This window comes from Colletotrichum orchidophilum, assembly GCF_001831195.1.
Source record: "Colletotrichum orchidophilum strain IMI 309357 chromosome Unknown Scaffold_76.1, whole genome shotgun sequence".
Classification (NCBI taxonomy): Eukaryota; Fungi; Ascomycota; class Sordariomycetes; order Glomerellales; family Glomerellaceae; genus Colletotrichum; species Colletotrichum orchidophilum.
The window spans coordinates 34,583-62,173 of NW_019173032.1; the positions used below are offsets into that span (position 1 = coordinate 34,583).

The window sequence follows — 27,591 nt, forward strand, 5'->3', positions numbered from 1 at the left end:
GCTATGGTCCATCTCCCGGGGCACCCAAGTGGAACAACAAAGCAAGGGCGGTCGAGACCGTCGGCCAGGCCAGCTCCATCCCTTTCCTCGTGCCCGCCTCCCCTTCCTTGTCCCCCATACGATGGATGGATACCTTTCGTGCTCACTGCTCCATGCTCTCCCCCGTTTTCTCTGCCCAGCGATTGTAGCAGCGTTTTCGATGCGAAGAACAGGGCTTAGTGATGGCACCTCGGAACACTGAAGCCTGCACCACACCCCCTCGTCATCTTGGCTTGTGCCCTGATTGACGGTGCCCCCGCCGCCAACCCGTCCTCTCCCAGTCCCTGCTACCAGTACCATGTTAGTCTGTCTGGCTTGTCTGGCCAGGAAGCTGAGAGGATGAGATGGGATGGCGGGGTTGGGCTCGCCCTGGCTGGTCGTAGTGTCCGCCATGGAAGCGCAAAGACATTCGCTTCCCCTCCACCCCTCCCCCCTCCCTCCATTCTCCGTGTCCATTCTGTCGTTTCTTTGTCTGTGTGTTCATTCCACATGATTCACCTGAACAGATGCTGATCTGAGGCTTGTAGCTTAGGTGGCATTGGTAGATTTTCCCCCACAACGCGGCACCACGGACGGATACCCTTTCAATTCACTACTATAGTAGCTGCGTCGACCGTTGCCCACTTTTGGTTTTGCTCTCACCGACAACCCCCGTCTGCCGGTTACCGGATCCCTGAGGACCAGCCGCTTAATCAGGCAACTGAGGTGCCCAGCACGATTCCCTTTCCTCCCGCTTCATCCAAAAGTGGGACGGATATCTTCCACTTGGCGGGTACACACACACACACACACACAGTCTCTGTCGCTCTCTCTGCTTCTGCTGTTTACATCGGATCGCATACCGCAGCGCATCACAGCGCATCGCCACCCTTAAAGGCTTTCTCTTCAGGACTCTGAGGTGCCAATTCATACCGATTCGTCCAGACCTGGCTGCGGCTTAGTTTGTGCATGCACTCTAAGTTCGAACCCTGTTCCTCCTTGTACGCCTTGGCTTTGGCCTTGTCTACCTAAAGGTTGTCTTAAACGGAGCGGTCGACTAGACCCGCAATAGCTGCCCAGCTGCCACAATTTTCCTTGCACCCAATCGCGCTTCTTTTTGCGCCCAACTGCACGATCTCGCCAAATAGCAGGGGGCTTCCTGGTTACATTCCCAAGCCCACGAACGAATACCTATCCACCCACCGACTGCCGCCCTGCCCACCCCTCAATTTTCGCAAACCGTCCGTCTCGCCTTGCAACTCAGTCCTTCGCACAGAAACTTTGTTTTCTTCAAAGAAACTCTGTTATCTTCAAGTCTGCTAGTCGTTGTCGCCTCTCCTACCGCTCTGCTGTCATCTGATCGCTTTACCCTCAATTCACCCGTCATCCCATTTTCCCCATCGTTCTTCCGTCACCAGTTCGTGCCTGGAACCCACCCACCCTTGTGAATTGCGCCAGGACGAACGCTGTACCCGACCTACACACCACACTCGAGCGCTCGACATCGGATTCCTGTCGGTTTCCCATAGAGGAACCCTCACTTTCGGCCATCCTATCTCATCCCACGTTTTTGCTCGATTTACCCCTTTACTCCGACTTTCTTGCGAGATCGTCGTGAGTAAAGGGTCTTTTCCGCCACAGACTTCCTCATGTCATCCGCGTAAGTTTTATATTTTCAACTACGCCAGGGACCAACCGACTTGGTGGTATTCACCAGACACCAGTCAACTAACGCAACCGGAAGACGATCACAACACCGACGCTCGGGTCTCGCCTCGTCCGGGGCCACAACCTCTCGATCCACCTCGGCCAGTGAAGACGAGTCTCATTTCTACCACGAAACGGAAGGTGGCATAAGCTCTTCCGCTTCTGAAGCCGATTCCTTGACAGACTCTGCCGAAGAGAACGATCTCGAACCAGACGACTCAGCCTCAGTCGGTGGTGCTCATAGGTATACTCGTCCGGCGCTACCACAACGTGCAAACTCGTCCCGTTATCACTCAATCCCACAACGCACCGCTCCTCCTCTCGGTACCACCGTTCCATACCCATATCGGCACGGTCCAGTGCCGAACCCTATAGAAAGCGTGGATTCCAACGACGATTACGGCCCCCCCTTTGCCCCCCGTTCCGGCTACGGTCATGTACCGGCGCCTGGCCATGGGGGGCATTCGGGCCATCCTTCCTACTATGGCGGCCGTGGTGGTCACCCGCAAGGTGGCTACCCTCAAAGTCACATAGGCGGCTACGCACAGAGCCCATTCGGCCATCCCGCTAACCAGGTGGTTGCATTTGGCTACAATCCTAACCATCCGTTCTCGCCCATGTCGCACCAGAGTGGGCAAAGCTATTTCGCAGAGCCTCGCCAGTCCCAGTACGATATGATGCAGTACCAGCCACAGCAGGCCCCAGTTCACTATAACCCGCAAGGCTATGGACAGATGCGTCAGCACATGCAATACATGGGCGGAAACTACCCTCCTCCTCCTCCTACAGAAGCACCGCAACCGTCACAGACCCCTGCGCCCGAGCCAGCACCGCCAAAGGAAAATCCTGAGATGAAGAAGCTCCAGCAAGAGCTCGAACTCTTCAAGAAGATGCAGGCTGAGAAGGAAGAACAGCAAAAGCAGAAAGAACTGGAGGCGAAACTTCGCAAGGAGGCAGAAGAGGACTTGAAGCGACGAATGGAGGCCTTGAAGGAGGCCCAAGAGATAGCACAGAAGGAGATTGAAAAAGCCAAAATCGAGGCCGAAAAAGCTGCCAGAGAAGCAATCGAGGCCGAACGCAAAGCGGAGGAGCAGAGACAAAAGCTTCACCAGGAAGCCATGGCCAAGGTCGAACGGGAGGCCAGAGAAAGGTTGGAACGCGAATTGAAGGCCGAAGCTGAGCGCAAGAGGCTTGAGGAAGAGGCCCGTGTCAAGGCCGAAGCCGAAGCGAGGCAAAGGCTTAAGGAGGCGATACAGGCCGAGGCTGATGCCAGAGCCAAGGCCGCCGCAGAGGCAGAAGCTAAGAGGAAATGGGAGGACGAAATGAGGAAGAAGGCTGAAGATGAGGCCCGAGCCAAGATGGAGGCCGAGAAGAAGGCGGCTGCCGAAGCTGCCGCGGCGCAAGCAAAGCTCGAAGCTGATCTCAAGGCCAAGGCCGAAGCCGACTGGATAGCCAAAGTCGCGGCGGAGAAGAAGGCGGCAGAGGAGGCTGCGGCAGAGAAGAAGAGGTATGAGGAAGAGATGAGGTTGAAGGCCGAAGCCGCAATTGCCGCCGAGAAGAAGGCTGCAGAGGAGGCTGCGGCAGCCAAGAAGAAGTACGAGGAGGACATGAAGGCCAAGGCCGAGTTCGAAGCCCGGACCAAACTAGAGGCTGAGAAGAAGGCCGCCGAAGACGCTGCCGCCGCCGCCGCTGCCGCCAAGAAGGCCGACGAAGAGCTCAAGAAGAAGTACACCGAAGAGGCCAAACAAAAATTCGAAGCCGACAAGAACAAGGGCAAGGACAAGGCCCCTATCAAGTTCAAGGATGCTGTGGGCAGGAAATTCAGCTTCCCCTTCCACTTGTGCTCGACCTGGACAGTACGTTCGCGTTTCAAACTCCCGCACTCGCAGGCACCTAGTTAACATTTACGCAGGGTATGGAAGAGCTCATAAAGCAAGCCTTCATCCACGTGGACGTCATCGGACCGCATGTGCAAGAAGGTCACTATGACTTGATTGGGCCTAATGGGGAGATCATATTGCCCCAGGTCTGGGACAAGGTGGTCGAGCCAGACTGGACCATCGAGATGCGAATGTGGCCAATGGACAAGGGGCCTCCACGGGGCATGCCTGGCCCTGGCGGCATGCCGATAGACCCTGGTTTCAGAGAAAGAATGGCACACATGCAAGGCATGCCAGGCATGCGACCGCACGGCCATGGTCGCTTTCCACCGGGCATGGTTCCTCCGGGTGCCCGGCCTGCCGGCGGCGGCGGTGGCGGTCCCCACCCACCACCTCCTCCGGGCTGGACCGGTCCCCCTCCCATGCGTCCTGGCGGTCACGGCATACCCGCCAACGTGGTAACCGTTGAGCCCGGCAAGTCCAAGCACAAATCCAAGGCCAAGGGTTCGATGCTGAGTTACTTGGCTGGCGCTGGTGGAAAGGCCCCCAAGAAGAAGTAAGTTGCCTTGGATTTTCCCATACTGGTGCTATGAGCTAATGGGGTTATAGGGGCAAGAAATGATTATCAGCTCGCATCTAGGAGATTTCTTTTGCTTTAAAGACCTGTCACGATCACAAACCCTTGACGAACTTTGCCGGGATTGGATACTTATTTGTTTTCACATATGATACCTTGTCGCGCCTTCTTTTCTACTTTTGTTCAGATTCCCGTCAGTCAAATCGAGTCCCCGAAATGCATCTAACGGCAGCCATGGTTCATTTCGACGATCTTATAACGCATGCATGCCGGAGTATGAGAGCTACGCAAGGATCAAAGTGGGGTTCGGATTTACTCGCAAAGGCTTGGAGACTATTTCCCTAGAGAGACCGTACAGGTTTCGGCGGAGCATTGCATCACTGGAGGGCAGCTGGGGGTTTGGACCTCTTTTCTTTTCTTTGGGTTGTGGGTGAGGTATGCCGCAAAAAGAGGATCATGAGAGCGTGGCTTTGTCGGTAGATGACTTGTTTTGGTTTGTTTCTCTTGCACAGACAGCTACGATGTGGTAAATGATTGGTGATGAAAACGAACATTGCGACATGCGTTGACATTTTACTTCTTGACAAGTACCTCGTGAATTAAACTTATAATAAGCCTTGCATGTCTTTATTAGTCTATGTGTTTTGTACAACTTCTCACCGGTTCCGAGTGAACCCTCTATAGTCTTCCAGTGCCCAAAACAGCCTTGACCCGTTTCTGGAAAGCCTCAATCATGACGCCAGCCACCTTTTCCGAAACCGCAGCGCTGACGGCCGAATACAACGGGTTCGCAAACTGGAACCTTATGACCAAATCCACCTCAGTGCCCGTCCCCGAAGTCAGCGGCCGGAGCTGCCACTTTGTCACCAGACTCCTAAACACGGCACCGCCCTCCCCTCCATTCCCGGGACTCGCGCCCTCGACGTCCGCACCGCTTATCGCCTCGACGCTAGAACCGGGGATGCAGTGTAGTCTGCTGGTGAAAGTCTCCTCGAAGCCACCCCAGCCTACGCGGAGGTCGGCTTGCGTGGGCCATTTACGGCCCGTGGCGGCGTCGGGTACGGACCAGGCTGTCACGCGGGAGGCGGCGCAGTAGGGGACAAAGGTCGAGTAGGCGTCCACGTCGGAGATTATGTCGTAGAGTTGGGGGGAGGGGTAGGGCATGGTGCGGGAGGCTGTGAGGACTTGGGGTTGGGAGGATGCTGCTGCTGCTGCGAGGTTTGGGAGGTTGAAGAATTGTCGTGGGGCGGCTGGCGTTGGGGTTGTGAGGCGTGAGGGACGGGAGGTGAGTGAGCTCCTCCATGGGGAGGGGAAGCGGAGGAGCGGTCTTGCGCTTGCCATTGTGATGATTTTCTTGGTCTCGGGGTGGGAGGGTTTGTTCGGGTACGGCTTTTCGAGCTTCAATTTCGACTTCGAGGTTCGCGATGCGGTCTTGGGGAATGTGGGAGGTTGATACTATGTCAACAAGTCATAGTTATATAATATGCTGCCAAGTGAAAATAGAAAAGAATGAATGTAATACAAAAAGAACCCTCGAGAGGTCTTGTTTCGCCGTCCGAAATGCTGAGATGCTTGAATGAGTTCGTCCCAAAGAAGAGAGAAAATGTCGTGGAGCTGGTGCAATGACGATTACAGCAGCTATCGGTGTTAGTGGATGTCGTTGACTGCGCCGGCTGTACAGTGCCCAATGGTACGGAAAGCTGACATGCACCGTACGTCCCGTATCCCGTAGAGCCCCAGCACACACATCATTATCGGGCTGGTCTTTGGTGGGGTTTGGATTATCGAGCAGTACCTTAGTGCAGCAGCACAGCTCTCTCCACAAGCCAAGTTGGCAAGCCACAGCAAGCCAGCCATCACCGTCCCGCATCCCCGACTCCGACATCCCTTGGACGTTTTGACGAATACAGCTCCTCAAGGCGACTGTGACGGGGACGACGACGACGACGTTTCCACCGGAGCCGACCTCGATCCACAATGTACCATAGAACCCAGAGTACCTGACCTATTCTCCCCAACACTCGCTCCGAACTCGATACCTTGCCCTTTCTAGGCCGTTCCCCCCCTCGCGTGGGGCTGTTTTCATTGTCAAGATGTAGGTCTTCCTTGGGGTGATGATATCGCAAAGTCACCACAGTCCGCGTCGCCAGGGAGCTTCGGGCGCTGACTAGAACGAACGCACGTCCAGGTTCGAGAAATCCCTCTACGACCTCATCAGAGGCCTGCGAAACCACAAGGGCAACGAGCGCGAGTACATACAGAACAGTTTGAAGGAATGCCGCGCAGAAGTTCGCGGGCAGGATATGGGTGAGCAACAATCCCTCGGCAGGAGTAGTAGCAGTTGGAAAGCATGAGAGAACTATACACTGACTTTGGAAACTCCTTAACAGACGTCAAGGCGACGGCGCTCTTGAAACTAGTCTACCTCGAAATGGTTGGTCACGACATGTCGTGGGCCTCGTTCCACGTCCTCGAAGTCATGTCTTCCCAAAAGTACCACCAGAAGAGGGTCGGATACCTAGCCGCCGTCCAGAGCTTCCGGCCTGACACCGAAGTGCTCATGCTAGCTACAAATCTGCTGAAGAAGGTAACGCACGCATCCCATTCTTGCGGCCGAGGGGGTGTTGGATAATAGACAACGGAAGAGTGAGAGGCTGACGCTGCTGCTCCCAGGACTTGTCGTCGACGCAAGCAACCACCATCTCCCTACCAATGTCCACGCTGCCGCACATCATCACGCCTTCCCTCGCCCTCTCGACCCTCTCTGACCTCCTCCCGCGACTCGGCCACTCGAACCCGGCAATTCGCAAAAAGACCATTGTGACGCTGTACCGCCTAGCGCTGGTGTATCCCGAGACGCTGCGCGCGGCGTGGCCCAAGATCAAGGAGCGATTGATGGACAAGGACGAGGACCCGAGTGTCACAGCAGCCATTGTCAACGTGGTATGCGAGCTCGGGTGGAGGAGACCGCACGATTTCCTGCCGCTGGCCCCCAGGCTGTTTGAGCTCCTTGTGGATGGCGGTAATAACTGGATGGCCATCAAATTGATCAAACTGGTATGTTTGTTTGTGTGAAGTGGCAGTGATATGATGTGGTTTGCTGACTATGGGGGCAGTTTGCGACTTTGACGCCATTAGAGCCTCGCCTTGTTCGAAAGTTGCTGCCACCCCTGACCGAGCTGATCCGGACGACACCAGCCATGTCGTTACTATATGAGTGCATCAACGGCATTATTCAGGGTGGAATTCTAGGCAGCGCGGATGACGTCTCAGGCAGAGAGGAAATTGCGACACTTTGCGTGAACAAGCTCAGGGGCATGATCATGGTGGACGGCGACCCAAACTGTGAGTCCCAACCTCCACGGGTAAACTTGAAGAAAAAAAGACTAATCTCGACTAGTGAAATACGTTGCACTACTTGCCTTTAACAAGATCGTCGTGACACACCCGTTTTTGGTGGCGCAACAAGAAGATGTCATTCTTGAGTGCATCGATAGTGCTGATATCACTATCCGCATCAAAGCCTTGGACCTCGTCCAGGGCATGGTCAGCAGTGATAACCTGGTGTCCATAGTGAGCCGTCTGATGAAGCAGCTCAAATCAGCTGCGCCGAAGAGAGACTGGCCAGGGGCGCCCCTTGGCCCAGACACGGGCATGGACTCGGAGGAGGAGGCAGAAATGGAGATACACTCGCCAACCAAGGCTCAGGGAGAGCCACCTCTCCCTGACGACTACCGGAGCGACGTCATTGGACGGATCCTGACGATGTGCTCGCAGAACAACTACAGCAGCTTGACTGATTTTGACTGGTATATCGACGTGCTGATTCAGCTTGTCCGCATGGCGCCGACACCGCGATCGGTTGAGACCGAACTCGACTCGGTCGCTGCGTCTGGCAAGTCAACCGCCGGAGACGTGTCGGGGAGGATAGGGGACGAGCTGAGGAACGTCGCTGTAAAAGTTCATGCGCTACGAGGCGCGGCGGTTCGAGCAGCTGACCTCATCATTCAACAAATGAACGCGGACACACCCGCTGGCCACTCGCTCTCATCAGCATCGCTCAAGTCGACATCGTGGTTGGTTGGAGAGTACGCAAACCAGCTGGCATTCCCCGAAGACACGCTAGGAAATCTATTACGCACATTATCTCGTACCCACATCCCCGATATTCTTACGACAAGTCTGCAGGGCGTCACAAAGATCTTCGCCTACATCGCAGGCAATGAAGGCCAGCCGTGGACTCCTGAATGGAAGACAAAGATCTCATTGCTTTTGGCTCGCGTCATCCACACGCTGGAGCCACTTGCTCTTCACCCGAACCTCGAAGTCCAGGAGAGATCCGTAGAGTTTATTGAACTTTTGAAGCTTACGGCGGAAGCAGCCTCCGGGCAGGCGCCGTCAACCGAGGACACTCACCGGGATCCCCCGCTGCTGCTAACCCAGGCCATTCCGTCTCTATTCCAGGGATGGGAGCTCAACTCCGTCGCTGTTGGAGCGCAGCGAAACGTTCCGATGCCGGAGGGTCTGGACCTCGATGAACCAATCCACCCGAATCTGGCACACCTTCTCGCCCAGGCGGACGTCATACCAATGGAGGCTAACGAGGCGGACGACTTCGAGGTATACTACCATCAGCGCCCGGCGCCTACCAGCATATCCTCTGCGGAACCTGCGATTAGCAGGATTGCCGACGTTCCGGCAGAGGAGGTTGTCAGCTCGTATCAGCAGCAAGCGACCGAAGACAGCTACCTCGATGCAGACATTGTGGCAAGAAGGAAAGCCGAGCGCAATGAACGCAACCGTGACGACCCGTTCTACATTGCCGCCCCCGACACGGCACCCAGAACGTCGACCCCGATACACAACATTCTCCAAAAGGAAAACGGCCCAGATCTCGACATTGACTCTATACCAATAATGCAGTTGGATCTCGATAAGCTGGGCAGCTCGGCACCCGGCCCCATCTCTCCCATCAACCGACCACAGCCGCGACCGAGGCAGAGGGTCGTCATCGCCGCGGACGAGACACTCGCCGGCAGTGGCGTCTCCACACCACGCAACTACGAATCGGAGAACAACTCGGACAGCTTTACAAAGTCGCGCGCCAAGAAGCTCCGCCAGGGCCTCCTGCACGTCGACTCGTCCACGCTCGGCTCCCTCAGTCTCGAGGGTGACACGGCGTCGTCCACCAACACGCCCTTTGACTACGAGCGGCAGCAGCGTGAGGAGGCGGAGATGGCGCAGGCCATGAAGGAGGTTGAGAGGCTTCGCCTCGAGATGCAGCGCGCCAACGAGCGCATCCAGGTCGCGCAGGGTGTCGACGTTGCCGGCACGGTGGTCAAGAAGAAGACCAAGAAGAGCAAGGATAAGGATAAAGAGAACAAAGACGGCGCGGGGTCGGCGGTCAAGACGAAAAAGAAGAAGAAGAAGGCGGCGGCGGCGGCCGTCGCCGACGTTGGTGCTGCCCCGCCCGCCGTGCTCTTGACGGACGACGCGGAGAACAGCGGCGGCGGTGGCGACGGGGAGGACAGCGCGCTGATACCGCCTCCCGACACGGCCTTTGAAGCTGCCGGGGAGGGCGGCTTCGATGCCGCTGGTCCGCCGATCGTCGTGCCCAAGAAAAAGAAGAAGAAGAAGACGACCAAGATGGCCGAGATTGCGGGGGATAGCGGTTGATGCGGGCCGGGGCGGCAGGGCGCGGGGCGGTCATGAAAGGGCGAGATGACGGGAATACCTACCTAGCATGCATATTAGAATCAAAAAGGGAGCAGAGATGAGGTACATCTGTCTGTTTTTTCCCCCGAGCAACTTGAGTTTAGTGGCCAGTCACTGTGAAGAACATTTGTTGGTCAGTAAGTGACTACCTTGTATCTCTGATTCAGTGGGTTTCCCTTCCTATTGCAAATGATGCCGCTCATCACTGTCCGAGACAGTAAGACATTCATTATCCATCATTTCACATCGTGAGTGTCACACTCCAGTCTTTTGAAAGGTTGATGGATCTTCCTCTTCTTGTGTCAACACCTCCTAGCTCCCCCTCCATCTTCCCCCACACTTCTTCAGCCATGTCTGTCTGTCTGTCTCTCGCTCTCTCGTCCTCCTCTCTTCTCGTGGGTTTATTTTACGTACAGACATGATACAAAGGGGACACTAGGGAATCGCTTCCCCAAACGTCACCGTCGTTTCGCGTTTCAACTGCCAAATAGAAAAAAGGAAGAAATCAAAACCAGCCAAAATGGATTTTCCCTTTTTCTGTTTCCCTGTAAACCCGCCGTCCGTCGCACATGGTCCTTCCAGCGTCCGTTCACACGTCACAAAAAAAAGGGTTGGAGTTTGGATTGAAGAAAATAGACATTAAGGAAAAAAAGGAAAAAAAGGAAAAAAAGGAAAATCTCAAGGCCATCAATAACAAAGAGGCACGGCTTAAACACGCTTGCTTCAGTCATCCATGGGCTTGTCCTCGAGTGTTACTCCGCGAGGCGCTGTTAGAGAATCGCGGGGAGTCGACGTGCCGCTGTCCGTTCCGGCGCCTGGTACGGCTGCTGCGTGTCGGTCCAACGAGTATCGGACGCTGCTGCGTCCCAAGCTGTTGCGCTTCTCCACGGGCGATTCGAGAGCCTTGATTCTGGCCGCAACTCCCTCCGCTGCAGGCGCAGGCGCTGCCGCCGATCCGTTGGTCGTCGTCTCCTTTGGCGAGCTAGTCTCGCTGCCGGGTACCTCGAGACTAGACCTCTTGGCCCCAACAACACTGCCCAAGCTGGAGCGGTGACGGTCGACTGCCGACGCGGGCGGGCTTGTCTGGATCGGGAAGCGAGTCTCAGGACCTCCCGTGCTGCGATCACGTCTGTGGCCTCGAGGGCTGGGAGCAGGGCTCGTTGCGCGGCCGCGGCTACCGGCAGCCTTCTCAAGCAGAGCTCTATTCCGCTCTTCCATGTTGGCTCTCCGGTTGCTCTCGTCGGTGCTGATCGCACGCGGGCGATTATTGTCTCTGATCGACCCGCCGTGGCTTGCGGTAGACATGCGCTTGAGTTCGCTAAAGATGGCGTCCTTGTTGGCGAATAGGTCGCGAACGAGCCTGTAGGCGTGCTTCTCTTCCATAGTAAGGGATGTTTCTGTGCGAGGGCGGAGAATGCAGGGCGCAATGGCCGTGGCCAAAGACGCAATATACGTCTCATCAGCCGAGGTAAGGTCGATTAGGCGGGTGAAGTGGTTCATGCAGGCATCGAGTGTTGCGATATTAGTAAGACGCATTTGCGATAGCGTCTGTTGCAGCACAGGTACGCGAGCAGAATCGCCATCCTGGGTCTGAGTTTGGTAGATCGTTCTGATAATCTCATAAACGTGGGAGGAGACGAGGGAATCTATACGGCTGTTAGTCCATGGCTTCCACAAAGTTGTTGAGCGTCTTCTTACCGGGCAATTCAAGGAGATACAGCTTGAGCAAAGCTGCAACGGTGGGGATATCGAACTCGTCAAAAACTTCTGCCGCAATTGGCTTGCCGTCGTTCAGCTTGCCACGAAGCTTGTGGACTTGCTGCAGTGGAACGTCGACCAGCCACACACCCCGTCTGGCTTCGTCACCTTCGAGGTCAGGGTAGTGGTTATCAAGATAGGTCAGGATAGTGGTGACGATGATGGGCACGCGCTTCTTATCCGCGCGCGCTCTCGCCTCGAGATCCACTCCGAACGTCTGCTCGTCGACCTTGTTGTAGTAGTTCTCGTATACCACCACCTTGGGAATGAAGCTACCGGTCCGGTAGTTCTCGAGCAGGTATCTGAGGTCCCCTAGAGGCTGAACGGTCTCCTGGAAGAGCATCATGTGGTCCACAGCAGATTGCATGCTGGGAATGACATTGCTGATGGTGCCGGAAAAGTCCAGGATGACGGTCTTGATAGCCTTAAGACGGTCCAGCTCGCAGCGCTCCAGGAAGCGGAGGTGAATGAAGATGGTCTCCTCGAGATCGCAGCGCATCTCGTCCAACTTGCGCACGCCGCCCTTGTACTTGTCGTCGGCTTCCCTAGCCTCGCGGCGCAATCGCTCCGGTGGGGTCTCGTTCGGGTGTTGGTTGTTGAGGACGTTCCAGTTGGCGAGGTATTCGCTGACGGTTCCGACCACGGGTGAATCCGACGTCTCAGATGCGGGAAGGGAGAATGTGCGACCAAGAGGCGACTTCTTGTCTGGGATTCCGGACAGCTTGAAGGCCTTGGGGCGCCACTGGTAGAACATCTTGGAACTGTTGGCAAAAGTGCTGCCGACGTTGCCAATCAGCCTCAAATATCCGTTCGAGACGAGGTCCTGTCCGATTCTCTCGGCATAGCTAATGCTCGTGGTGTTCATATGCCTCTGCAGGTACTCAACAATATCTGAACCTGCCGATGTGTTCTGGTAGGTTCCGAGGATGGGCACCTTGGTCTCCCCGAGCTTGATCGTGTTCAGCATGTGCGCCAAAATCTTCTTGACTTGCTCGGGTTGGTAAATTTCGTCGCCGATCTCAATGGGCTCGTCATCGTCTTCTTGGGGGTGAAGTTCGTGCTCCTTGTTTTCGGAGACCTTGATCTCGGGAATGTTGTTCTTCGGGCTGTTCTCGGGGTCCTGGAAGGCCAGCTTGGTCTCCTCCTCGATATCCTCAACCAGTCGGCACTTATTGAAGTAGGTGCTCCTCAGCTTCTTGACCAACTCGGCCTGCCTGTCGTGCGCCTTGATGCGAGCTTGCAGCTCATCCTGAGAGTCCTGGACACGCGACTCGTGGGCATCGCACCAGCGCGAGAAGGGGTTGACAACCAAGTCTCGAATGCTCTGGGCTATCTTCTTGTGGTTTTTGGCGCCCTCTTCCATCTCGGTCCGAACACCATCGAAGGCCTGTCACGAGGGTTAGCACAAGCCTCGGGAAAGCTCTCGGTGGGGTCGTTATGCGAACCTTCCGAACGCTGGCACCGTCATCTTTTGAGAAGCCGCCCTGGACTTTGTCTGCGGTCGGTGCAATATCTCCTAATCGCTGGCTGTATATTTCCTCGGCTTCGACACGCATTCGGGCGACGGTCAATACTTGTCGATTTTCTTGGACGCCTTGCTGCAACTTGCTGAAGAGGACGCCGAGTCCTAGCGCGGAGATGCTTAGCCACAGCGCGAGGGGTTGCAGTAGCGCATTCAGTTGACTTACCTGCAGCATAGTCGCTGGACCAAAAGGAGTCTTCGAAGCCCGGCATGATGCCTTGAAGCTTCTGCTTGTCGTGACGATGGTGCTGTGTTAATGCGGTTTGACGCTCAAAAATTTGGCGGGCAAAAAGAAAAGGAGGCGGCGAGAAATATTTCGTTTCGTCGTTATGCAGGAGGCGGGAGGTGGAAGGGAAAGATGGATTGGTATTTTCGGCTCGAGATTAAAGACGCTTTTCTGCCGGTTGCGAGAAGCGAAGGAATACGTCAGCCGCGATTGAGTCGGCGGTGCAAACTGGAGAAAGAGAGTCGGCAACAAACGAAACGAGAGATAAAAGAGAGGGCACAGGTGCAGGAAGATGAAGCAGAAGCAAGATGCTGTATTGTTCGTTGTCGTCGTCCTTTGTCAGGGGCACATGCCAGTTGGGGGAGGAAATTTTGGAGCGCAGAAATGGAAAGGCTTTGAAGTGAAGGTGCTGGTTGCTGACAGGTTCCAGGTTCAAGGTTGACATGCGGTTGGGGGGGGGCAGGAGGGATGGAAGGAGAAGCTGCTTCCACTTGACGCTGCTTGCTCAATGGTGCTCGCTCCATGCTGATTTGCTATTGCTACGTATGCCCTCCTGCTGCTTCCAGGTTGCTACCTGGATCCGTACTGTGTGTGTCCAGCTGTGCGTCCCTCAGTCTCCGCAGGCCATCAGTGAAGCTTTGCGACTCGTAGCACCTCTTCCCACTTCGTCATCCACTTCCTACAGCAAACCCGGTGACACGGCATACACGGCATCAACCCAGATCAATGGTTAGCATGCCATCCTACCTTGTGCTCATGGAGGGTTGCTACTATGCCACTGCCAACAATCAGACCGACGAACCGGGGCCAAATAGACACTAAACCAGCCTAGCAATGCTGCAATGGCAACGTTCTTTCAAGGGCCTTGCGCGCCTTGCCTTGGTCCTTGAAGTTTGAACTTGGAGACGTGGCATTCCATTCCATTGGTCGGTCCCCTGCCTCATGACGAACAACCGAACAAAAGCTGGCACCTCAGGCCCTCTCCAGCCGGGCTCACTGGGCGACTCGGGTAGGCTTGGGAATTGGGACCTTGGCTGAAAGACGACGATGACGGGAGGAGCCATCTGAAGCCAAAAATACACCATGCTCCAGCCACTGCCCGATCCCCACTCATCTCCTTTGCCAGTGTGTGACTGGCCAGGACCTCGGTTGCCCCCCATTGTGCTCCATGCAAAGGAAATGACCCTGAATGAGGCAGCCAAGCAGATGCCAGAAGCAAAGCAGAAAGCTACCGATGTCAGGGCAGGGACAGGTTGTGTGAACCCCCTGCATTCGTCTCTGTTGCAGAATGATGGGGCTACTCCCAGCTGGACTGGAGAGGGACTCGGCTCACCTCACTCGCGGAAGCGAACCCCAAAGACTCCCCTTCCCACAGGGCTGACTGCCCAAGCCATCGGCCGCCGCCAATTTGGCGCCGTATTAAGCATCATCTTCACACTTTATGCATTCCGGGATAAGGTTTCGTCCTTTCTATACAGAGGTGCTGCCTCTCCAGACGTTGAAGTCGGCTATTGTATTTGTTCTTTTCTTTGTTGCTAAACGGGACTTTCTATCCACCACCGAAACTGAAGAGAATATCGCCCGTCACTAAACCCCTTCATCTACATAATTAGCTCCAACCCCTGAATCCCACCTCGTTGCCAGTTAGACGGTTCCCCAGACGACAAAATGCCGTTATTAATAGCCACCAGGGTCTGGTCTGCGGCCTGCCAGGGAGGCCGATAGCCAACGCCTGCCCCATCGAACCCGTAAATTTCTCTGTCGAGCGTTATCCACAGAACCCAACCTCAGAGCTGAGAGAATTGGCTGGGGTAAGAAGGTGACCTGAACGCAGGAGCCAACCATCATCCGAAGTCGCAAAGTACGGACTGGGAGCTTCCCGTCTTTGGCGGTCCGTTCCCGAAATTCTATTCCAGTGCTCGGTAACACTGTAGTCAGTGTGTGTCCTTATTCTCGTTTCCCTATGCATTGTCCTTACTGAAGAGAAATCATCTATCCAACTCTGTACGGATACGACTATCATGCCTCTATTCTGTTAGGCTCTGGACCCTCGGGCGTATGCTGCGAAATCACCACCTCGCTTCTCAGACGAGTACTAAGCTGAGTTTTCTACGGCGTCACCAAGTTCATGCTGCTAGTAGGCGCCATTGGGCTGAGTACCCGTACATTGGAGACTTGCAACTATGTTAGCATCTGGAGGATATACTACACTCGAGGTGCCTATGTGTTTCATGGTATCTTTTGTCAATCCTGATATACCTGTAGAAGTTGAATATGCGAGAGATGGTTGTATTGAGGTATTAACTGCGATTGACCGCTTATATAATGATCGCTCGCCGAAGAGCTCTGTATATATCCGCAGGTTCTTCACTCGTAATTCTTCATTCGCTAGGTGGGCACTTTGGAGCTTCCCAAACGGTCGCTTATCGCCGGCATCGACTCGCAGATAAGAGTTTCACGCAATCGCAGCTCGGAGCTTTGACCCCAGGCACTCTGTGACGTGATTCCTAATCAATCAGACGTATTGTGACATGCCTGTAGGTTTGAACCCCCTCCGTGGCGGATCATTATTCTTTCACGGCAATCCTTATCCTCATTTGAGACGGCATTCAGACAAAGTTTAGACAATAAGTCGCCAAGGTCCGTATCGACTCGCCAACTACATGCCGCCGCTGACGACGGACAAGCAGTGCTGACGGATAACATAGCCGTGAGACACAGACCCAACTCTGTATATCACCAACGCCATGGATGAGAAGAAACGTTTTGTGTGCAATGAGGCTGGCGATGACGCCCAGCTGCCTCCTTCTCGCAAGAGCCCGTCTCCCGCGAAGAGAGCCGTCATTGCTTGTTTCGCTTTGTGGCTTGTGACATTGACTTTTACGGTCCGTCCTATGAAGTCATGCTATCATCAAATGAGAAAGCCTTGGGGCGTACCCCTTACCGTCGAGGAGAGGGCTCACAGCATTCTGTCCCACAACCCACTGATCGGTGCGACGCCCTGTGCGTTCTGTACGACGCGATGAAGTACTGACGAACCGTCTTTGTAGATGGTCACAATGACCTCCCTATCCTCGTCCGAGGATTCTTCCACAACCACATCTACGAGAAGAATTTCACTGAGCCCTTTGAGAACGGCGGCCTCGTCGGCCATGTTGATCTGCCCAGACTTCGCAAGGGTCAGAACGGGGGTGCTTTCTGGAGTGTTTACACTCCATGCCCTGCCAATGGCAGTGACTTCTCGGATGAGAACTACGCTGAGAGTGAGCCTGGTCCATCCCGAGTGATTCAAGATATTACAAGTCTAACGAATGTGACTGTAGGTGTCCAGTGGACTCTCGATCAAATCGACGTCATGACCCGCATCAAGGACTCATATCCCAGGGACTTCTCCTCCAGCGAAGACAGCGGCGCGGCCTTGAAAGCATTTGAGAAGGGCCAGCTCATCTCACCTCTAGGTGTCGAGGGACTGCATCAGATCGGCAACTCTGTCGCCAATCTCCGACGCTACCATGCCTTGGGTGTTCGCTACTCGACCCTTACCCACAACTGCCACAATAAGTTTGCCGACGCCGCGCTGCTCGAAAGCCCTCTGCGCAAGGCTGAGCCTTTGTGGCACGGGCTGAGCCCTGCAGGTCGTCGTCTCATCCACGAGATGAACCGCATCGGATTAATCGTTGACCTCTCCCATACCAGGTAGGTGTCAGGGACCCCTGATCTCCACGGAGGATGATTGCTAATCCAAACCCCAGCGAAGAGACGCAGATTGACGTCCTCGGAGGCAAGGACTGGGAAGGCAGCAAGGCGCCGGTCATCTACAGCCACAGCTCCGCCTTCAGCGTCTGCCCGCATCCGCGCAACGTCAAGGATAACGTCCTCAAGCTCGTCAAGGACCGCAATGCAGTCGTCCTGGTCAACTTTGCCCCCGACTTCATCTCCTGCGTCGACTCCGGCAACGAGAACGGCCTGCCCACGTACGTCCCCGCCAACGCCACGCTCGACCAGGTCGTCCGCCATGTCCTGCACATTGGCAACCTGATCGGTTTTGACCATGTCGGCTTCGGCTCCGACTTTGACGGAATCGCGTCGGTGCCGAAGGGGCTGGAGGATGTGTCCAAGTACCCGGATCTCGTTGCCGAGCTGCTGAGGCAGGGTTTGAGTGACGAGGACGCGGCCAAGGTTGCCGGTGGAAACGTTCTTCGCGTCTGGAAGGAAGTTGAGGCGGTTGCTCAGAAGCTGCAGAAAGATGGTCAACCTGTTCTTGAGGATGATATCGCCAGCTCGAAGTGATAGGGGAGATGATGAGGAGTCAGGTTCAAACTAGGAGGTTCAAAGATACGCCAAAAGTCTGCTTCACGGTTGTAGAGTAAGCATTAGTGAGATTGCAACCAGTTTTGATAGTACAAGTGGTATAGTTTTACATAGTCATACATGTTTGGGCACACCACAGACCCGTCTATTCTGTACGTGCGATGGTCTTTCAATGAGCACCACCTCAAAGCCTACCCCATTCGCTCTCTGAAACGCAAGCCGATAGCCACCACGCAGGGCGTTTACCATCGCCTGTTCGCAGTGTTGTGCTTCCTCGCCGACTCGATCTGAGTCCTCGTCCGCTGTCCTCTGACGGGGAGGTTCATGGCGTGTCTTCTTCCCCGGTAGCTTCCCATGTCTTTTAGTCTCATGACGTTCTGTTGTATTATCTTCCGCGCGTCGCTCTCTATTGTCATGGTCGATAACTCTGCTGTGAGGGCCGTGATGGTTTTCGGTGGCAGGGCGCCGACTTTGGACATTGGGGAGATGGAGTATTTGGCCAGGATGCGGGAAGATGTGGTCGGTCCGAGGGCGAAGAAGGACTCGAGTGCCTTCTGTGAAGGGAAGAAGTGGTTAGCATCGTCGGGTGAGATGTGCCGACTGGTTTGTCGTCGTTCGCGGGTGAAGGGATTCCCGTACCTTTACGAGCTTTTGCTCGGAAAAGTTGACGCCTAGAATGAAGACCTGTAGTGGGTCAGTCGTTCGTAGCTCCAACAAATACCCTAAGGCCTACGCTTACCATTTTGTCCGATTTATCACTTGAGACCTCGAGAAAGTGTAAGTATTGTCGTCACGGGCTGATCTGTTTCCTGCGCCTGATGGTGGGATCGCGGAACTTCGAAATCATCGCACTCACGGAGAGTCGGCACCGGAAAATAGTGGATCCAACTTAGTGCAGCGCGGCACAAAGTCAATGGAATGGCTGCGCGGTTGCATTGATAGCACTGATCCGCCCTGAAGGCGACCCTTCATGCCATGGACGCACCCACTTAGGTACGCAGATTGCCTACCCCCATTGGGCAGTTTCGGCGACCAGGGTCCGAGCTCGAGTTCCTCATTCGCGTGCTTCAGAGAGGGGAGTTTGAAACGTAGCTCTACCATTGCGAGGGTCTCTCTATTTAACACACTGTCCCTTTTGGCGATTACCTCTTCTCCCTCTCCAGACGGCTTTCACTTGCATCTAATAATCTGATTTCCTTCCCAATTGATCGAATTCAGTTTCAGCGTTCATCATGTTCACCATTCGGAGACTCGTCTCTGCCCTCCTCCTCGCCGGAGTGGCTCTGGCCTTCTTCGCGCAGACCGCTGAGGCTGCCAAGGGCCCCAAGATCACCCACAAGGTCTTCTTCGACATCACCCACGGCGATGAGGCCATCGGCCGCATCACCATGGGTCTGTACGGAAAGACTGTCCCCAAGACCGTAGAGAACTTCCGCGCTCTCGCCACCGGCGAGAAGGGTTTCGGCTACGAGGGCTCTACCTTCCACCGTGTCATCAAGCAGTTCATGATTCAGGGTGGTGACTTCACCAAGGGTGACGGCACCGGCGGCAAGTCCAGTGAGTGGTTCCCCGTCTAGGACCCTGCTCCAGTGCTGCATGACGACTGACGATGCGGAAATCCTACAGTCTACGGCGAGAAGTTCCCCGACGAGAACTTCAAGCTCAAGCACTCCAAGAAGGGTCTCTTGTCCATGGCCAACGCCGGCAAGGACACCAACGGCTCCCAGTTCTTCATCACCACCGTCCTCACCTCGTAAGCACCCCCTATCGACAAATACAAACACAAAACCACGACCCGCAGGTAGGCTAACCCGGCAAATACAGTTGGCTTGATGGCCGCCACGTCGTCTTCGGCGAGGTCCTCGAGGGCTTCGACGTCGTCGAGAAGATCGAGCAGGCCCAGACCCAACCCGGCGACCGCCCCGCCAAGACGATCAAGATCGCTAAGAGCGGAGAGCTGGAGGTGCCCCCTGAAGGTATCCACGTGGAACTCTGAGCACGTACTGTGACAACCCGTCGTCCCTCGCTGTTCTCGTTATCACCAACCCGACACTCTTTGCACCATCTCAATCCAAACCTTAACTTTTCCTGCTGATGATCTCCCGAAATGAAAAACAAAAAAAGTACTTGGTTTGCTGATGGCTACCCCCCCTGGTTGCAGGCGAATACGGCAATAGCGAATGGGCGTCAGGCTATTCCAACGAAGATACGCCCCTGGAGGTGGGTTCCGGTGAGGGCTGGTCTCTAATCCAGAAGGGCCTCTTCCTTGGCGTTGTCGTTGCTGCGATCGCTGTCTACATGAAGATCAGCAAGTCCAGGGCCGGGAAAGAGGATGTCGGCTACGAGAAGACCATGGCGTAAGGGGGGTTTGACGGAAGAAAGAGCGCCTCGAATAGGCACAGGAAACTAAGACAACAAATTCCAACTGACAAGCAATGGTAAAAAATACGCATGGGACTAGCTATCTCCAAATGTGTCGTTTTTGTGATGTTGAGTGAGTTGTCTTGAGTCTCGAGTTCTCTTAGAGCGCAGTCCAATAGCTGTAACGTACCCATCTCGAAGCGCATCACGTGTGGGGTACCAAAAAATTTCCGTAATGGCCAAACCTCAACTCAAACACTCCCTCTACATTATAGCAAGGTTGTGAACAACCACTTACTCCTCGCCCAAAGACGGAAAAAAAAATATGAAGCTCCTTAGCCTGAACTTTTTGACCTGCGCGGTCAAGGCCTGCAAGTCCTCAGTGGCCTCGTTCCCCCTACACCCCAAGGATGCAGAGCTGGCGCAGGACGACATCGAGGTCAACCCCCAGCTTCTGTTCAACGTCCTGCCCCGCTTAGACTGGGCCGCTCTACGAACGAACGCGACTGAGGTAGATTTTTTTTCTTCTTTTTTCTTCACATTTTCAGTGTGATCTCCCGTGTGAGGGTGTCTTGCTATTTCATATCATCACGTCTCATTTAGTCTCTCCGCATGCATCATACTAGTCATCCTTGAAGGGGGCTGGCTCTACTGCAAACCTCATAAAACAGAGAGTGCTGACATTCACACAAAAGTTGGGCTTCCCCGAACTCCCCACAGAGCCCCCCTCGGCGGAGCAGCTCGAGGGTGATGAGAAGATGCTCAAGAACCTACACCACCTCCTCTTGGAGACGCAGATCATGGAAGGCAAGCTCGTCTGCGGCAACTGCGGACACGAGTACGCCATCCGCGAGGGCATCGCCAATTTCTTGCTGCCGAGTCACTTGGTCTAAAGTCTGTTGCTCGGTCGGTCATGGAGCAAATTTGGAGCGAGAGAAAGAGAAGACTTTGATTTGAGACGGCCTTTGGGGCTGCAGTTGGCGTTTACGGCGTTTTCTCCCCTCAAAACGAGCATGGAGGCTCGGAGATGGGGGACGGTGGGGGGCAAACAGAGAAGAAAAAAAGGTCCATTTGTAATAGAAATACATTCCATGCCATTTGCGAAAATACACTACATTGGTCCCTACAGACCACAGTGCCTCCCGTGCTCTCTGCCTATCATGCCATGGATTCCTCCCTTTTACTCGAAATATACCTGTCAAAAGCCAGCCGATTAACTCCTGACGTTCTCACACGAAATTCACAGGTCGTTGAAGGAGGCACTTCTAGAGAGGTGCCTTTAGCCGATTTTGATACACATCTACTGGGCCTTCTTGTGAGCCGCAGGGCCATTCTCCTTCTCAAAAGCACCGTACGGGATCTCGAGGCTGGCGAGAGCCCTAATGCCGACACCGAGGATGCTGAAGAGAACAATGGTGGCAATCAGGGCATGGAAGACGCCTGCTGTCATGTCAGTGTTCCTGTTTCTGGGCATCACGGATCATGGACCTCGGCCACTTACCTGGCGAGAAGAAGACGTATTTCTCAAAGAGAGGCAGCTTGCTCCATTCAGTCTCGTTCTTGGCACGTCTCACATGACGCAAGCTCGCCTCGTGGCGCTTGAGCTCCGCGTGCAGAGGCTCCATGAACTCGGCCTCGTAGGTGGGCTCCGAAGGACTGGCAAGGTAGATGACGGTGTACGACTCCGACGCCTTGTGAAGCTTCTCGAGGCGCTGGCCCAGAACGTGGTCGTTGTCGGCGAGCGTGGCGGCTCTCACATTGACGTCCCGTCCAAGGGCAGTGAGCCTGACCTCCTCGATCTCGACGATCTTGCCCGCGCACGACGCCTTGATGTAGCCAGCCAGCTTTCCGATGGGCACCTCGCCGACGACCTCGGCAACACTGTAGACACCGCGGGCGTCCTTATCGGAAATTGCGCGGCACAGGTTTGGGGACTGGCAGTCGCCGTTGTCCGGGTTGCGGATATCGGCCGCGTTGACGTTGGGCTGGGAGACGAGGAGGTAGCGGTCTGTCGGGCAGGAGGAGAGGAGGTCCTGGACGGTCTTGAAGACTTGGGACTGGGTCTGCAGCTGGGCGGGGTTTGACTTCGCGAACCTAGGGAAAGAGGCGTGTTAGCATGTTCGATGACGATGATAGAAACGCCGGTAGTTCGTGACATACTCAGCGGTCGAGAGCATGATGAAGGGCGACGAGTCGGTGAAGGCCCGCACGGAGGAGCACAAGGCCATGAGGCCTGCTGTTCTTGATAGACGCATGGCTGGTTGATGTGTTGAAAGCTTGCCCGTTTGAATGCGATGGCTAGCCTTCGTCGTGGTACTAGGAGTTACGCTGCGGATTAAGGTAGGTAGCTTCAGGAACGACTTAGCTCGGATATATGCGCCTAAGCGGGTAGAATAATCAGAAACCGCATTATCACCCGCGTAAATGCATTCCATTTCTTTTCTCATTGGTGCAATGCAGCAAAGCCATGCCAGGCAAGTTCCAGCTTTGCGACTGCTCACCCCCATACCTACTTCATTCTCTGCAGGACCGATGCATCTTAGTAGGCCTCAACGTAAAAGCGAAGTTACTACAGCGGGCATCTGACGACTCCATTCATGATCAAACATTTTTTAACACCTACATCTCTACGCAATCTACATAGGGTCTCCAATCAAACCAATGATCACATTAACGGGTCTATTAGGAACCAGTATATTATGGCCTACTCTTCGGCTCTTCAAATCCAGGAATTCATCCATGTGAGGAGGCTGCTGAACAGCTTGTAGTGGTCGAGGGGCTGTTGCATGAGATGTGTGAGAGTCATAACTTGAGTGTAATGGGCCATACTCTTAAGGTAGCTAGCCCTCTATGAACGAAAAACAATTATGAGGGCTCGACATGGTGCAATGCAGCTATTCGAATATACGTGATCACACTGAGCAGACAGAGTGACGTGAGCGGAGCATCCTGAACCTTGAAACCATCGGAAGCATGCACGGCAGTCGAGAAATCATGCAGTGAAGCCCATCGGGATGTCACCTGCTGGTTTTGCTGACAGATGCACGCCTAGCGAGGTCTGTTCCAGCGCATTTAGCTCTTCGGCTTGGCCCGCGTCAGTGGGCCCTTACAGAGGCTGCAGCGGCAAGAACCTGGCGTGCGCGCCAACTGCAAGGCTGCCAGAAAACCCATCCAAAATTTATCTGCGCAGGACGGGTTGGGGAAAAAAAACCACCACCACGAGCCAGTCAAGAGTCCCCATCACCGACACATTCGACCGATAGCCACAATGTTCGCCAAACCCCGGCCCAAGAAATCCGTGTTGCCACCCCTCTCCAAAAAAAGGAAGGCAGTTTCAGCGATCGAGGAGGTCAACTTCGATTTCGACGCGCGGGAGGATTACCTCACGGGCTTCCACAAGCGCAAGCTGCAGCGGCAAAAATGGGCACAGGAGCAGGCTGCCCTGAAGGCGCGGGAAGAGAAGATTGAGATGCGCAAACAGGTAGGAGGCAATCATATGCCCTACGTTTCCATGCGGAGGCTGCTGTCTGTCCTGCCCATCGCCTGACACACATGCCACTACAGATCAGACAAGAACGCCAACGAGAAGTCGAAGACCACGTTAATGCCGTGAGCGCTTTGCTCAAAGAGGCCCAGGCAGCAGACTCGGACGGAGACCAAGAGATCAACGGAGAAGATTTCGAAGAATGGGACGGCATCGACGAGCCGGCTAAGGATCAGGTGGGTATTGTGGACTACGAAGACGAGTACATAGACGAGGACCGGTATACATCGGTCAAGGTCGAGGCCATATCCGTGACGCGGGATGGCCTCGAAAAGATCCACCAAGACGGCGACGAGGAGGAGAACGGCAGCCAAGACGAATCCAAGGCGAACAAGGCAGCATCCGACAGCAAGCCAATAAAGTCGAAGGATCGGAAAGAGTGGCCCAAGAAGAAGAAATTCCGCTACGAAACAAAATTAGAAAGATCATTGGGAGCGAGGAAGGCAAAAGCCAAAAAGGCAAGGTTCAAGAAAGAGTAATTGAAGGAGGGTATAATATCTCGCATTGGTTGCTGCAGCTGCTTGCCAAGAAGTTGCCTCACGCCCAGCGTGGTTTGAGGTGGTTGTATGTAGATTCCCTTCATGTCTGTTGAACAAAGACCAGGGGCATCTGACAGAACAAAACTCTTTGTTGGCCGGGGTTACAAAAAAAGGAGTAAAAATAAGGCTGCTATAACTCGGTCGCGAACCGTCCCGTCATTTGCACTCCACCGCTTGTTGGGATAGCTTAATCAGATCGCCAACATAGTGTCCCAAGCCAGGAGTCCATCATGTGGAAAAGCCTTGCATAAAATGACGCCCGCAACTTCCTTAGATGTTGCCAATCTCGGCCTGGAAGTCCTCGAGCTCCTTCTGGACCGTCGCGTACTTCTTGGCCATCTCCTCGTACTTGGACTCCCACTGGTCGCGCTCCGACTCGAGAGCCTGGACCTTGCGCTCGAAGTGGCCGGCCTTGACGTCGGTCTGTCGGAGCCTATGAAAAGACGGTGTAAGTAATAAGTATGCATCGGTCGTTCGGTGGGGCGGGCTTTAATGAACACGATGGGGGTCGGAGAGTGAAAAGGGGCATCGTTGATTCGGCAAATAGGGTCCAGAACGTACTTCTCGTTGGCTTCCCGAAGGGTCTTGTCCGCCTCCTCGGCCTCCTCCTCGAGGAGCTGGAGTCTTCGCTGAAGAGTCTCGTTTTGTGTGCCAGTGCCGGCGCTCTCGTCGGCAGCTTTCTTGAAGTCCTTAACTGCAGTCTCAAGCTTCTCGACTTCACCCTCGAGCAGACCGTTCTTGTGCTGCAAGGAGGTGATCTCCTGCTCCTTGGACAGGTTCTCCTGCTCCAGGGACTTGACCTTGGTCTGAAGCTCCTCAACCTTTGCGGCGTTGTCGTCGGCCTCCAGACGAAGCTGGTTCATTTTCTGATCGACGCCGTCGTCGTCAGCATCGATGACACGACACATTGGGGATATCTTACCCCTCCAGACCGCCGGTAGCAGTAAGGTGGGGCCAGACTGAGAAGGGTGAACTTACCTCCTTGATACGGTCCATGATGAGTAGCTGCGAGTAGCTTTGACGTTGTGGTAGAGTCGGTGCAGGTTGATTGCGATAAGAAGAGTTCCTGAAGTTGAGAACGGGACGGGATCGGTGGATGTGGGATCGCAGCTGTCGGTAATGGAAACGGAAGGAAAGGGTGTGAGGTGTTGAAATAACTGCCCCTCTACATGCAAGTCTGCTCCATGCGACCTGTGGCGGACCACCCTCAGCATGCCAGACAGGCCTGGTCTTCACACGCTGAAAGGAAGCTGCAATTGGATTAGCTCAGACACGGGCAGTGGGGTGGGCTGTGGCACGGTGCTTTCCCAAAGGTGAACCTTCTACGGGGGTTTCCGCAGGGTCTGAGCTTCCCTCATGGTTGTCCCGACAACAACACCCCAAACAGGCGGGTCCATTTCCGATCTCTATCGCCTCTTCACCACACGACAGCCCCCAAAGAGAAGGGATTGATGACGACGATACACCAATACACGATAACGACGAATCACCAAAAACCCAGAAGACACTAAACACACGACCAATACCAAGGACCCTTCTGACCCTATGAAAAATGCTGGCCCTTCGTGACGAGAACGTGGTCAACGCAGCTCAAGCTGCTCGCCTTGCTCCGGGAAAAGGGCAGCTGGCTCCCAAGACCCCTGGAGCCCGATACCCGAAGACGCCCTTGAAGATTCCCCTCAACGACGAGAATGCTGTTGGAGGGGCCAAATCAGTGCTCGCTGCCAAGTCGAACACCAACGGAAATACTCAGCTCACGGCAAAGAAGCAGAACCTTGTGACTCCTTCTGGTAACCATCCAAGATTCATCATCTGAGAGAAGAAAAAAGACTAACATCCTTGACAGAGACACGATCTCGGGCGCCGCTCGGAAACAAAACCACCAATGCAAAGGCCAAGGGCACTCAGAACACCGGGGGAAGGGATGGCGAGAAAACACAGGCGAAGCCCACGACCACCAAGAAGCTGAAGCAACGGTCTCCCAGTGTCGGCCCTCTTAAGCTCGAAGTTCGCAACGACCAGGCTGGTCCAGCCGAGGAGCCCGATGTCGAGTACGCACCGCCTACCGTCAAGGATCTGCCCTACGAGTCAGACGTCCTTTCCAATGGAGACTTGACATTTGAGGGGCTCAAGCCCGAGAACATGTTCAAGGGTTACTATAACCACTTCTACAACCCCATGGGCGAGGATGGCGTCAGGCTTCAAGACAGGCAGCATCAGGAGAGGCTCCAGAAGGCTCTCAAGGAGAGTGACGAGCGTATCCTCCGAGACATTCAGGAAATGGACTGGTCCGTCTCGGACGTTCCCGAGACTTCCGTCATATCTCAGCGAAAGGCACCAGCCCCGGCTCCTAACCCAGCCGTCACCAGGAAGGCGGTAGGAGGTGCCGCCAAGTACCCGCCTACGATCGCTTCTAGAAGAGCCGCGTCTGCTCTGTCAATGTCCACCGGTAACACCGTTAGACAGAAAAAGGCCATCGAGCAAAAACCCACTGTCAGACGACCAATCTCTTCTATACTCCCGCGCACCAGACCGACCAAGCCTGCCGTGGCCCCAAAGTCTTCGGACGCTGAAAGCGCAATGGGAGAAGCCGTGTCGAGAAACACGTTGGGCTACACAAAGGGTCGCTCAGCCTCTTCCTTTGTTAGCGGGCGTCCAGTGTCGGCCGCGGCTCGGTCGGTCTCGATAGATGCGAAAACGACACTGCCTCCAAAGATGACCATGAGACGTGACGCATCTCCCCAGAAGCAGAGACAGGAGGCCCGGGACGACAGCGAGGAGCTTGGTAAACTGCAGTTTCTATCCATCTTTGATCCCGCTGGAGATGATGAGGATGACGGCATTGCCAGCGCAGGTCCACGAAACGCAGACTTCGAGGATGATGAGTTTGAGATGAAGTTAACCTTTTAATCGCTTAATTAGGTCAGTGGATGGCGTTTGGAGATGATTACCCTCATTTGTAAAACAACAGGACGGCCGGGGACTAGGAGGCGTTTGGCTGGCATCGTTATCCAAATACACCGCCCGCGAGGTCGAACGGGCGGTCAAAGAGTGTGTTCGCGATCGGGGCTTGCAATGACTGTATTTACCTTGTTAGACTCTGTATGACTTACCCAGCAGGAACTGTTGACACCAGGGTGAGGCTTTGTTTCCATAGCAAGCCGCAGCTGCCTGCACCTATTTCAGTTCATTGTTTTGCAGTTTTAAATTTCGACAGCCTTTCATGTTCTCGCGTGCTTGTGGCCTATGAAAAGTCTCCAGTTGGCATTGAAGCGTAAACAAGGAGTGTCTGTCCTTGACCCAGTGATTGGAAGCATGGAATTATTGGCAAGACGCTAATGAAATACTCCATTGGTTCGGCGTGATGCGACAAGGACAATTTCAGTGGTGCCCCTGTCCCTCACGTCCTTGCAAGACGCGAAAAAAGAGCAAA

General features: G+C 54.7%; 12 protein-coding genes across 12 annotated transcripts; 7 read left to right on the forward strand and 5 right to left on the reverse strand.

Moving 5' to 3' along the window:
- Positions 1-1,667: 1,667 nt before the first annotated feature.
- Positions 1,668-4,165, forward strand: CORC01_08749 (uncharacterized protein; the record flags this gene model as incomplete). Its single annotated transcript, XM_022620379.1, has 3 exons — positions 1,668-1,678; positions 1,763-3,581; positions 3,638-4,165. 3 exons carry the CDS (start codon positions 1,668-1,670, stop codon positions 4,163-4,165), a joined length of 2,358 nt encoding a protein of 785 aa, XP_022473058.1.
- Positions 4,166-4,860: 695 nt separating this feature from the next.
- On the reverse strand, positions 4,861-5,523 carry CORC01_08750 (polyketide cyclase/dehydrase and lipid transporter; the record flags this gene model as incomplete). Its single annotated transcript, XM_022620380.1, has 1 exon — positions 4,861-5,523. One exon carries the CDS (start codon positions 5,521-5,523, stop codon positions 4,861-4,863), a length of 663 nt encoding a protein of 220 aa, XP_022473059.1.
- Positions 5,524-5,785: 262 nt separating this feature from the next.
- Positions 5,786-9,858, forward strand: CORC01_08751 (uncharacterized protein; the record flags this gene model as incomplete). Its single annotated transcript, XM_022620381.1, has 6 exons — positions 5,786-5,790; positions 6,371-6,489; positions 6,573-6,769; positions 6,856-7,239; positions 7,299-7,527; positions 7,583-9,858. The coding sequence occupies 6 exons, from the start codon at positions 5,786-5,788 to the stop codon at positions 9,856-9,858; spliced, it is 3,210 nt and encodes a 1,069-aa protein (XP_022473060.1).
- A 762-nt stretch (positions 9,859-10,620) lies between these two features.
- Positions 10,621-13,389, reverse strand: CORC01_08752 (uncharacterized protein; the record flags this gene model as incomplete). The annotated part of the gene is made up of 4 exons (XM_022620382.1): positions 10,621-11,543; positions 11,596-13,042; positions 13,101-13,282; positions 13,344-13,389. 4 exons carry the CDS (start codon positions 13,387-13,389, stop codon positions 10,621-10,623), a joined length of 2,598 nt encoding a protein of 865 aa, XP_022473061.1.
- A 457-nt stretch (positions 13,390-13,846) lies between these two features.
- CORC01_08753 (uncharacterized protein) lies at positions 13,847-14,137 on the forward strand (the record flags this gene model as incomplete). Its single annotated transcript, XM_022620383.1, has 1 exon — positions 13,847-14,137. One exon carries the CDS (start codon positions 13,847-13,849, stop codon positions 14,135-14,137), a length of 291 nt encoding a protein of 96 aa, XP_022473062.1.
- A 2,013-nt stretch (positions 14,138-16,150) lies between these two features.
- Positions 16,151-17,693, forward strand: CORC01_08754 (membrane dipeptidase; the record flags this gene model as incomplete). The annotated part of the gene is made up of 4 exons (XM_022620384.1): positions 16,151-16,406; positions 16,454-16,666; positions 16,727-17,099; positions 17,156-17,693. The coding sequence occupies 4 exons, from the start codon at positions 16,151-16,153 to the stop codon at positions 17,691-17,693; spliced, it is 1,380 nt and encodes a 459-aa protein (XP_022473063.1).
- A 263-nt stretch (positions 17,694-17,956) lies between these two features.
- On the reverse strand, positions 17,957-18,456 carry CORC01_08755 (30S ribosomal protein S13p/S18e; the record flags this gene model as incomplete). The annotated part of the gene is made up of 3 exons (XM_022620385.1): positions 17,957-18,268; positions 18,354-18,398; positions 18,454-18,456. The coding sequence occupies 3 exons, from the start codon at positions 18,454-18,456 to the stop codon at positions 17,957-17,959; spliced, it is 360 nt and encodes a 119-aa protein (XP_022473064.1).
- Positions 18,457-18,946: 490 nt separating this feature from the next.
- On the forward strand, positions 18,947-20,968 carry CORC01_08756 (peptidyl-prolyl cis-trans isomerase B; the record flags this gene model as incomplete). Its single annotated transcript, XM_022620386.1, has 6 exons — positions 18,947-19,271; positions 19,341-19,467; positions 19,539-19,690; positions 19,876-20,071; positions 20,415-20,586; positions 20,771-20,968. 6 exons carry the CDS (start codon positions 18,947-18,949, stop codon positions 20,966-20,968), a joined length of 1,170 nt encoding a protein of 389 aa, XP_022473065.1.
- A 407-nt stretch (positions 20,969-21,375) lies between these two features.
- Positions 21,376-22,330, reverse strand: CORC01_08757 (ER protein BIG1; the record flags this gene model as incomplete). Its single annotated transcript, XM_022620387.1, has 3 exons — positions 21,376-21,515; positions 21,577-22,169; positions 22,236-22,330. 3 exons carry the CDS (start codon positions 22,328-22,330, stop codon positions 21,376-21,378), a joined length of 828 nt encoding a protein of 275 aa, XP_022473066.1.
- A 1,013-nt stretch (positions 22,331-23,343) lies between these two features.
- Positions 23,344-24,098, forward strand: CORC01_08758 (nucleolar protein 12; the record flags this gene model as incomplete). The annotated part of the gene is made up of 2 exons (XM_022620388.1): positions 23,344-23,556; positions 23,640-24,098. 2 exons carry the CDS (start codon positions 23,344-23,346, stop codon positions 24,096-24,098), a joined length of 672 nt encoding a protein of 223 aa, XP_022473067.1.
- Positions 24,099-24,428: 330 nt separating this feature from the next.
- On the reverse strand, positions 24,429-25,154 carry CORC01_08759 (actin lateral binding protein; the record flags this gene model as incomplete). The annotated part of the gene is made up of 3 exons (XM_022620389.1): positions 24,429-24,591; positions 24,720-25,024; positions 25,137-25,154. The coding sequence occupies 3 exons, from the start codon at positions 25,152-25,154 to the stop codon at positions 24,429-24,431; spliced, it is 486 nt and encodes a 161-aa protein (XP_022473068.1).
- A 556-nt stretch (positions 25,155-25,710) lies between these two features.
- Positions 25,711-27,068, forward strand: CORC01_08760 (uncharacterized protein; the record flags this gene model as incomplete). The annotated part of the gene is made up of 2 exons (XM_022620390.1): positions 25,711-25,948; positions 26,005-27,068. 2 exons carry the CDS (start codon positions 25,711-25,713, stop codon positions 27,066-27,068), a joined length of 1,302 nt encoding a protein of 433 aa, XP_022473069.1.
- Between the last annotated feature and the right edge of the window lie 523 nt (positions 27,069-27,591).